This window comes from Petaurus breviceps, unplaced genomic scaffold (genome assembly GCF_028583685.1).
Source record: "Petaurus breviceps papuanus isolate PSGF00001 unplaced genomic scaffold, PetGlider_PUasm1.0 91133, whole genome shotgun sequence".
In the NCBI taxonomy this organism is placed as follows: Eukaryota; Metazoa; Chordata; class Mammalia; order Diprotodontia; family Petauridae; genus Petaurus; species Petaurus breviceps.
The window spans coordinates 36,454,834-36,466,383 of record NW_027187419.1 but is presented as its reverse complement, the minus strand read 5'-3'; the positions used below and the strand labels follow the sequence as shown (position 1 = coordinate 36,466,383).

Genomic DNA, 11,550 nt, shown 5'->3' with positions numbered 1-11,550 from the left:
TGAGAATATTATTTCTAATTGCTACATTAATTGTTCCTAATTTCAACGTTAATCAGAGTGTCCTCTTCATCTATAGGTAAAGAAACAACATTCATCATTATCAACAGAGCTCCTGATGATGTAACTTTAGGCTTTTATGGATGTTTATATGATAACTGGGACCTCATTAGTAATACACAGACAAAAAGCTTCCATAGGGACTCATTTCAAAAGCAATTCTTCTTTTCTGGGGAGAAGTCATTAACATTTTGCTTTACTTCTTAATTCTTTCACTTTTATTTACCCCCTGTGTGTATAATAAACAGTTAAGAGCATGTTCCCACCACACCTAGGAATTTGGGGACCTTGAAACATTTCTTTTCAATTGATGCTTGGGAGATTTGGGGTAAAATCTACACTATAAACAATCCACATATTTGAAGTTGTCTGAAATCAAAGGTAATGGTAGCTGGGGAAGTTGGGCAACTGGGAAGGATGAATATTCAAGGAAGGGAGGAGAAGGGGTAGAAAAGAAGTGTGAAAATCAGATTCTAAACTCATTGAAGAAGAGGTAAATTTTAGTATAGGTCTATAATTGATAGCGAGAAGGATCTCAATGGCATTGTTGCTGAGTAACAGGGATTGATGAAATGTCTGAAGGTGGCTAGGCCACGTAAAGTGTCTATCAGCTTTTCTTCTTGGTCCTGTGCATAAGAGGGTATGTGAGAAGTCACAAACTGAGATGTCATGTATTCAGAAGTAAGCTAGATTTCCATGATCACTATAAAATGGAAGAAATATGAAAAGAAAGTTTTAGGATAAGAAGAGTTTATTAATAATAGAAGAGTTTTAGGGTTCACAGTGAAAAGGGATGAGCTGTGATAGCTTAGGCCTAGGTTAACAGTGTTCAGCAGAACTTCCTTAGGTATTGATTTCTCCTGTTGATATGTGTATGATTGTGTGTGTGTGTGTGTGTGCGTGTGCATGTGTACATATGCTTGGTGCCTAATGCATGCGTCTTCTATCCAAGAAGTACATTGGAAGGACTCTCTGGAGATGAGTTTTTCGGAGATAGGTGATGGTAGAGAGCTATGCTTGTCAAAGTACCCTGGAGTATACATCACCTTTTTTCCTAAGTGAAGGAGAAAATAGATTGAGTACTAAATCTTGATAAAAAAAAGTGTGTGGCTCCTGCATATCAGAACCTAAGACAAAACTCTGGTGTTCTTTTGCTAGTGTACATCCGAGTGTTCTTGTCTATCCCTGATTAGGTAGAAGATTATTAGATATAAAATTCAAAGTGTTGGGGAAAGTTCCTCATAAGAACATAAGTAGAGAGAAAAAACATTATGAAAGCATTGTTCTAATCAGAGCACCAAAATAACAATAGCTTGGATTTTTATGATGAGAATCAACAGTGACACTTACTGTAGCATTCCTCATTCTTGGAGCTATTAAAAAGGAGTCCTGATTAACAATTGTTGGGGATATTACAGAGGGGATTTTTATTTCTTTGTTTTTGTTCTTTTGTGTGTGTTTTTTTTTGCAGGGCAATTGGGGTAAGTGACTTGCACAAGGTCACACAGCTAGTAAGTGTTAACTGCTTGAGGTAAGATTTGAACTCTCAGGTCCTCCCCCTCCAGGGCCAGTACTCTATTCACTGTGCCACCTAGCTGCCCAGGGGATTTTTATTTCAGTGATTTGTTCAGCTGTCATAAGGTTTTCCTCCTGCTGCTCTCAGAACTTGGCTGATAGAAAACTGAAATCAGAGAAATTATACAGAATTGAGAATACATCAGGCAATACATTATATTCTACAAAGGGAAGACAATATAAAATGGCAGGAGTGGCCAGGGAGGACCCAGTTGATCCAGGAAATTATAGGGATTGTTGGAGGAATCTTAGGGCAACTGATTGAAAATTCTTTCTGAGAATAATAACTATTCTGATTATTATTCTCAGAGGCAGAGGTGAAAAGTGTGTGTGTGGGGGGGAGCAGAATTGCTGCATGGCAAGAAGTTGCTTAGATTTCATTGAGATGGGGCTTGGAAGAGTTACATATAGTTAGATCTCATCTCTCAAGATCCCAGGATCCCAGAGTAGGAAGAGAATGGATGGGTCTGACTGAGAGGTAGAGAGTACATCTAAGCACCATGGCAGGAAAAAGGATGGCTAGAGATTGAAAAATGAAATAATTCTTTTCCTCAAGAACTACATTCACAACAATGCAATATTGTAATATAACAATTGGAATATAGCATTTTTACCAATGGAATGTTATTTCATTCAGAGGGATTGCTTCATATTTTGTATAGACCACCTACTGCAGTGTGACAGTCTATTCCCTTTGAAAGCTTATACTGAGAAATAGGTATCAAGGGTTGTGAATCTCAAACTTTTTGGTCTTAGGACTCTTTTATACTGATAAATATTGAGAACTCCAAAAAAAAAACCTTTCATTTATGTCTATCTATGCTTACCACATTAGAAATTAAAACATATTTTATTATTATTATGAAAATAATTTTGACCTCATGAATACTATGGGAAGTGAGTAGGTGACTTTTTTTCATTTATCTTTTTATACCCAGTGACTAATGCAGTATGTAACATTCAGTAGCTATTCATTAAATGTTTGATGGATGGGAATGAACTGATTACAAGAACCAGGACTTTTACCTACTGATCTGAAGACAAAAATGAATGACTGAATGAGTAAAAAATTATTTATTGCAATCATTATTATTATTTATTACAATATTGTTATTACAAAAATTGTTAAACAAAAAATATTGTTATTTTTTGTTATTATTAATCTCAATATCCAGCCATAAGGAGTCATTTCTTTGCAAGAGATATGCTCAGATTTTGAGAAAATCAATTACCATACTGTGGCAATCTGTTATTCTATTTGAAAGTTTGCATTGAGAAATACAGTGAACAGAAATATGGCAGTGGTTCTTGGATATTTTTTCTTAAGCTTCCTTTACACTGATAAACAGTGAGTGCCCCCCCAATTTTATTTGGCAACTTATATCTACATTTATCATATCAGAAATAAAAATATTTTTGCATTATGAAAAAAATGTTGACCTCATAGACCTGATGAAAGGGTTTTAGAGACTCCTAGGTATACTTGTGCCACATTTAAAGAACCACTGATCCAAAGCAAGGCACCAGAATTGTTGAGGATGAAACATTTTTGTGTCATGTTTAGCATAAGATCTGTTAGAATAAAAACTTTGTTCTATCTCTCCATCTATCCTTTTTTCTGTCTATATATATATTACACATAATATCAATACTACTGCTATAATATTTCTCTCTCCATGCTCAGATATATGTAGATTTTAAATTTATACTCTGTGTATAGTATTTTATATTTCAAGTAATTTCAAAGAGAAAGGTACAATCGTTTTACAATGTAAATTTAGAGATAGTTGAAAGGAACTGAAATAAACTAAAATTTTTAATATGTCTTTAAAAAGAAACCTAAAGAATAATTTTTGAATGAATATCTACCTACATGCAAAGTTGCAAATCAGGGACAACTTTTGTTTCTCAAAGAAATTAGGAAGCAATTTCAAAGAGGTATTTCTAGTGTAAAGCATGACAGAACTTAAATATAGAGTTTTTAGGACTTTAGTCTGACACCCAGTTGGCAATCAGGAAAACAAACAGATAAAATTAATTGCTACATTCTCAGAACCAATAGCGTTTAGAACATTCCTATTACTTCACCTACCTTTCTGTAAGCACATACACAAAAAAGTTTAATCTATGGTTTATGACCTAGTTTCCTAGGTATAGCATTCTATTTAATTTCAACTAAAACTATAAATTTGAGACACAAGCTTCATGTTACTTCATCTTATTTCCCTAATTTCCCCTTATTCATCTTTTCATAGGGAATTTCAATGTTATCTGACAAGCACATGTCATAATTTGTTCAATTACTCGTCATATTGAAAAATTAGACACATAACTCAAGAGCAGGTATTGTGATTGGATTTATCCAGACAACATAAATTCAAATTATTTATGGAGAAATGAGGAGAGCACTTCCAAATTGATTCAAGCATTAGAGTCATCTTCTGCCATTCTCAGGAAAGAGAGGAAGAGGAAAGAAAGGGAGACCATATTTCATCTTTTGTTGTCTATTCTCCCAAGTGGAAAGTCAGCCACCACCCTCTCATTCTGGCCCTTGAGAGCAGAGACCATGGTGGAGGCAAGGGCTTAGGAAACTGTCTCAGAGGTTTCTGAGCCTCAGCACTCAACTCACTGGTTGAATCAACATCTTCCACATGATCTGTCATTCTATCCCTTCCTTGCACAAAACACATACTATTACCACTTTCATTATTCCAGAACTCACACATCTGACTCAGAAATCATGAGAGCCTTAATCCCTTCCACTACATAGATATAGTTGTGATTATTATTTAAGATACCATAGGAAGTACAATTATTGATCTCCTCACAGTTAAAATTTGGGTGAAATGTCATATGCAAGTATAGACAACGTTCATAAAAATAGATAGCCCAGTGTATAATGGTAATGAGGAAGACATATAAGAAAGGTAATTTATAACTTTTTACATTCACGGCCTGGAAATTCTTTCTGTAATAAAACTCTCTGTTATGGGGGCTAGCTCTGTTTCTTCCAGAGCCTTCCCTTGGAACAAAGAGCACTTTTCCAAGAAAGAAAAAGAAAAGAGAGGATAAAAATCAGCAAACCCAATCAATACGTTGAAAAAATTGTGAAAATATCTTCCATTTTTCACATCTTTGCTGTGGTCAGCTTTAAAACATTCAGTTTAGCAGAATTATGTCTCATAATTTATGGTCTTGTAGCTGCTATTGGCACTAAGCTTAGGAAAGTCTCAGTTTTTTCCCAGGGTAAGAAGAAAATCACAGCATCTGTTTGTAACCCAGAAACACTTTACCTTATCTGTATGAGGACATCTGTTATGGTGTGACAGAATGGATCCTTAACACCTTTACACATCCATTCATATTTAAGGTTGCAACTGTGTTTTCCTCCATTTATTTCCTTTATCTAGATGACTACATGGTGTATTGGAGAAGAAAAAAGACAGAGAATCAAGAGACTTTTATTCAAAACCAGTTTTTGCTCTTGATCTGCTCTACAACTATGAACAAGAAATTTTTCATCTTTGAGGTATAATTTCTACAGCTGAAAAACAATGATTTGGACTTATAAATCATTAAATCTTCTATCCCTGGTATTCTCAGTAATATTCATCTTGTGAAATCTTGATGATTTTACTCCTATTTGTAGGAATCATTAGTCTACAGGTGGCATAGGTGGAAATTGCATTTAAATACAGATAGCAAATCTCTCTCTCAACCTCTTTGTCTCTCTATCTCTCCTCTTCTCTCTGTCTCTGTCTCTCTCCCTCTCTAATCTATTATTGTAATATTTCCCCCTTTCCCTACAATATTCTTCTTTCTATCACTTTCCTCAATGCAATTTTGACATCTTTATTTCTAAGACTGTAGATAAGGGGGTTTAGCAAGGGCACAATGATAGTGTAAAAGACAGAGGACACTTTTGCCATGGAGCTGACTGAAGATGGCTGTAGGTACATGAATGCAAGGGAGCCAAAGAAGACACCAACTGCTACAATGTGAGAGCTGCAGGTGCTGAAGGCCTTTGATCTGCCTTCAGTGGATTGGATTTTTAAAATGCTAGTAATGATAAAAATATAAGAGAAAATAATTGTCAGTGTTGGGAAAAAGATATTAAATATACTGGAGGCCAGAGTCACCACTTCATTGACATAGGTGCTAGAACAAGAGAGTTTTAAGAGTGGAAGGAGATCACAAAAGTAATGATTAATAGCATTTTCCTTACAGAAAAACACTCTAAGCATGCAGCCTGTGTGAGCTGTGGCCCCAACAAGACCCAGTGAATATACCCAACCCACCAAGCATGTGCACACTTGATAGGACATAATAAGACTGTAACGAAGGGGATGGCTTATAGCAACATAGCGGTCATATGCCATCACAGCCAACATTTGACATTCAGAAATGGCAAAAAACCCAAAAAAATAGAATTGAGTCATGCAGTTAGAATAAGAGATGGTATTCTTATCTGACACAAAGTTCACTAGCATTTTGGGTGTGATTACAGTTGATTGGCAGAGATCAATGAAGGACAAATTGCAGAGGAAATAATACATTGGATTTTGAAGATTAGAACTCAGTCCAATAAGTATAACCATTCCCAGGTTCCCCATCACAGTGACTATATACATTCCCAGGAACAAGAAGAAGAATGGTAGCTGGAACTCAGGCTGGTCTGTCAGCCCTATGAGGATGAACTCAGTCACTAGTGAATAATTTCCTTTCTCCATTCTTTTTGAATGTAGAGTAGGAAGAGATAAGAATCTGTTCACAAGAGGGGAAAAAAGGGGTCCTCATTAATGCTTGTTTATAGTGAGACCTAAGACAGAACAGTAAAATTATAATATAAATTCTTTTAATTCTTTCATCTCTTACTAATTTTCTACCATAAACTGAAGACTGTCAGCCTCACAGGTACATGGTATTTAAGCCAGACTTCTGGAAAGAGCTATGCTCAATTTCTCTGTTACATACAATAATAATAATTTGATTCACATAACTACTTACCTTCAAAGGTGTTTGCTCACAAGATAAAATGTTTATGTATGTATTACATATATAAAAATCCTTAAGAACATTGAGAGTTATTATAGTAAATGGCCATAGTAACCTAGCATACAACCCCGAAGTTCCAAGTTTTGTAACAAAAATTCATTATTTAACAAAAATTTCTGGAAAAACTGGCAGAAAATAGATATCCGCCAACATCTCACACTGTATACGAAGATAAGGTCAAAATAGGTACATGATTTACAAATAAAGGGTGATACCATAAACTAACAGAGTATAGAGTAGATTATCTGTCAGATTTATGGATAAAGGAAGAATTTAGGACCCAAGAAGATATAGATAGCATTACAAAATATAAAACAGATAATTGCGATTACATACAATTTAAAAGTCTTTGCACAAAAAAATCCAAAGCAAACAAAATTATAAGGAAATAAGAAAACTGGGAAAAAATACAATTATCTCTCATTAAGGCCTTATTACTCAAATATAGAGAGAACTGTCAAATTTATAAAAAATACAAGTCAATCCCCAATTGATAAATGGCCAAAGGATGTGAACATGCAGTTTTCCAACAGAGAAATCAAATCTATTTTTAGCCATATAAAAATGCTCTAAATCACTATTGATTATAGAAATGCAAATTAAAGCAACTCTGATGTACCACCTTACACCTATCAGATTGGCTAATATGACAAAACAAGGAAAATGTTGGATGTTAGAATGGGATGTGGGTGAACTGGGACACTAATGCATTGCTGGTGGAGTTGTGAACTGATGCATAACATTGTGGAGAGCAATTTGGAACTATGCCAAAAGGGCTACAAAACTGTGTATACCATTTGATCTGCCAATACCATTGCTAGGTATATATCTCAAAGATATGCAAAAAAAGGAAAAAGACTTATTTGTACAAAAAAATTATAGTAATTCTTTTTGTAGTGCCTAAGAGAATTGGAAATTAAAGGGATGCACATCAATTGGGAGATGGCTAAACAAGATATAGTATATAACTGTAATGGGATATGATTTTTTTACTAAAAACCTGGAAAGTTACATGAACTGATTCATAGTTAAGTGGGCAGTACCAAGAGAATGCTGTACACAGTAAAAGCAATATTGTTCAATGAAGAACTGTGAATGACTTAGCTATTCTCTTATCCAAGATAATCCTAAAGAACTAATGATGAAGCATACTATCTACCTCCAGAGAAACAAATTATGTTAATAGAATACATACTGAAGAATACTCTTTTTTACTTTTTTTCTTTCATTTCCCCCTTTTTATTCAGTTCTTCTTGTACAAAATATCTAATACAGAAATGTTTGATATAACTGAATTTGTATAATCTATATCTGATTGCTTACCATCTCAGAGAGGGGTCAGAGGAGGGAGAGATCGAATTTGGGACTCAAAACTTTAAATAGGTTTTTTTTAAAAGAACATCAAGGCTTAAATTCATATAGCAAGTATATATAAGAAATAGAAGTCAAAATCAACTCTCCTCACAGAAATTCACCAAAGCTCTTGAGTCTTTGTGGAACTCTTTTCACAGACCAGTGGCTGTTGATATGCCTACTAATTACTTTTGGAGCTTATCAAGTGGGGAACTCTTGCCTCTATCTGCTTTTCAAAGGTAAGGAAAAGGGAACTGAGCGAGCTCAGTCATTGCCATGAGCACACAATTGGCATCCTGTGAGCTGGTGAGAAGTCTATCCTCTGTGGGGAGAGTTCTTCAGGTCTCAAGAAATTTTTTAAAAAATAAAATGTTAAATTAATATAATGGGCAATAAGAGAAATGGTTTACACTTATTATGCTTAAATTTTGGCAAAATGTTGGAGAAAAAACATATTATGGAAAAGGTGAAGTGACGTGAAATGGACAAAAGAGCAGGTCATGCTTTTAGCACATGGTGGAACACCTCACAAAGAGTAGTTCTTAATGAAACAATGTAAATTTAAAAGGTGGCCCTCAGGGGAGAACAGCAGTAGTAATCCTAATCTTAGTATTCCATAGTGTGCTGTTTAACACACATTGATCAATGACTTAGATGAAAGCACTGATCGTATGCATTTAAATATTACAAAAAGCTTGGAGAGATAAGTAACTCAGAATTTTATCAATACATGATCCAAAAATATCATGATAGTTTAGGACAATAGACTTAATATATTATGAAAAAATGTAATAAGAATAAATGTAAATATTGCATTGCAGTTATAAGAATAAATTTCAAAAAAAAATATGGAGGTAAGTTTAAATGTCAGCTTGTTTGACAGAGATCAGGGGATTTAATAGACTACAAACTCAATATAATGAACAATCAAATGTTACAGTTAAAAGTCCTAAAGTAATATTTGGCTAAATGGAGAGAGGCATAGTTTGCAGGAATAAGGAAATAATAGTCCTACCACACTTAACCTTAGTCAAACCACAATTGGAGTTTTGAGTCCAGTTCTCTTTTCCATAGTTGAGGAAGGACATTGACAAAGTGGAGAATTATTAAGAAAAGGACAATAAGAATCATGAATTATCTTGAGTGCATACAATTTGAAGATAATTTGAATGAGCTTTGAATGTTTATCCTGGAGAAGGGAAGAATCAGTTGGGCACAATTGTTTCCAAGTATTTTAAAGACTTACCTCTGAATAAGATTAGACTTATTTTGTTTGTCCCCAAAGAGTAGCACCAAGGGCAAAGTTGAGTGTTGCAAAGAAACAAATTTACCCATGATGTGAGGATAAAATCCCAAACAATTACTTTTATGCAAAAAGGAAATGGGATAACTTGGTAGATAATGGGTTGTCCTCCTTCAAATAGAAGCTGGATAACCTCCATTCCTTTGTTGGGCATTTGGGTGAAGTTGTGGAGTATGACTTGAAACAGATGGAAGTTGCCTTCCAACTCTCAAATTCTGCATTTCTTTAATTCTGAGCTGAAGGTCCTCATACTTCCAAAATCTCTTTCTAGTTTTTATACCACCTAAACCCAGTCTTCTGCCCCATACCATGGTCAATAATAGCTAGAATAGAATACAAAGATGTCCTTTCTTTTGCAAATCCCAGCAGTTTTATGAAACATTTTTTGTAGAATGAAGAATAACATCAAATTAATCAAATACTCACTCTCTAGCATTGACTGTTAAACTCTCTTCACCCACAGTGTCCTGGCAGGTCAATGTCTTCTACGAAAGTTGCTATGGTCACGGTACAGAGACTTCTAATACTTTTTAGGGTTGGTGGGAATGAGGGCACAGACTTCCATCTCTGAAATGCTCTACAAATTGATTTGATCTGGAGATGACCATTTATAATTGTGACATTATCCAGAGTTTCTTCAGCTGTAGGTAGGGAAATAGTATTTACTCAGGTCTACAAAGCTCTTGATGATGTACCTAAAGGGTTTTATGGTTGTTGAGAAAATCCCTGGGACTTCATTAGTAATACACAGACAGAAGCTCCCACAGGAACTCTTCTCACAAGAGATTTCCCCCCTTTTTGGGAAGAAGTCCTTACTGTTTTCTTTTGGCTACTATTTCTTGCCCTCCATGTTCATAGCAATCTTCTCATACCTTGATGCCCATCCTTTGCTGAGGAATTCACTTGATCTGGAATTCAGGAAGTTTGGGTTGAAGTAGTCTTAATTAAGATGTTATGGTAGTTGAAGAAGTTGGGCAAAGAATGTAGAAGGGATAGAAAATAAATATGTGAGTCAGGCACTAAATTTGTTGAAGAGGAGATCAAGTGAACTGAAAGTCCACAGTTGATAGCAACAAGGACATTAATGTCATTTCTTTGCTGAGCAATTCTGTCATCTGGGATCAGCTTATTTTGAGTAGAGGGTTTGAAGGCTTGAGGAAGTTGTTAAAAGCATGATCACTTCTTCTCAGTGTTGAAGTAGCCTGAATCCAGACACTATGGTAGTTGAAAAAGTTGAGCAACTGACAGACCTGAGGGTTTACAGGAAGGATAGGATATGGCAAGAAAACAAGTCTATGAATTAGTTATTAAACTTATTGGAGAAGAGATAAAGTGAACGGGAGGTCCATATTCATAGGAACAAGGATCTAAAGCTGTATTAGTTTTCTATTGATAGGGATTGAGTGGAGGTCTTAAGATACGAAGGTTAAACAAAGAACAGACAACTTCTCTTTCTGCTTCTGTGGATAAGAAGGTGTGTGAGAAAGCACATACAGTCATGTAAAGGTACCTATTGATATGTCTTCAGTAAAATATTAGGTTTCAATGAATGCCACAAAAGAGAAATAATATGACAAGAAAGATTTAAGATCAAAAGAGTTTCTTAATAATGAGGAAGAGTTGTAGAGTACATTGTGAACAGGGATGAGCTGTGCAAATTTAGGGCTAGGTTAACAGTGTTCAGGTAACACTTTCCCAGTTACTGATTCACTGGTAAATATTTTTGCTGATCCTCAGTGCCTAGTGTATGGATCTTCTGTCCAAGCATTACTTTTGGAAAACTTTGTCCTTTTCTGTGAGCCCTACTAGAGAGCATTGCTAGCCAAGTTACTGTTTGGTACCACTACCTTTTTATCTATGTAAGGTAGATTGAGTGGCAAAATTTGCTGCCAAAAAAAAAAAGTTATGCCTCCTGCATGTCAGTACCAGAGACAAAGCTCTGGTGTCCATACTAGTATACATCTAAGTTTGCTTTTCTATTACTGGCTAAGTGTTAGTCTAAAGGTTTAGGGAAAGTTTCTTATAATACTTTACTAGAGATAAGAAATTTTTTTTAAATGATAAACTTACTGTTTTAATAACAGCCTCTAAATAATAATAACTATTATGTTTACAAATTGCTCTATTGATATTATTTAAGCATGCTACCTTGCTCAGAGTAATTGCTTACCAAATGTTTATTGGATTGGATCAAACTAGATTATCTC

General features: G+C 35.0%; 1 protein-coding gene across 1 annotated transcript; it reads right to left on the bottom strand.

Moving 5' to 3' along the window:
- Positions 1–5,435: 5,435 nt before the first annotated feature.
- Positions 5,436–6,362, bottom strand: LOC138154774 (olfactory receptor 8G50-like). The gene has a single exon (XM_069079771.1). The coding sequence runs from the start codon at positions 6,360–6,362 to the stop codon at positions 5,436–5,438; it is 927 nt and encodes a 308-aa protein (XP_068935872.1).
- Between the last annotated feature and the right edge of the window lie 5,188 nt (positions 6,363–11,550).

Bases quoted from the DNA above. Each gene is read 5' to 3' on its own strand.
- LOC138154774 (XM_069079771.1), bottom strand. From the start codon at position 6,362: ATGGAGAAAGGAAATTATTCACTAGTGACTGAGTTCATCCTCATAGGG.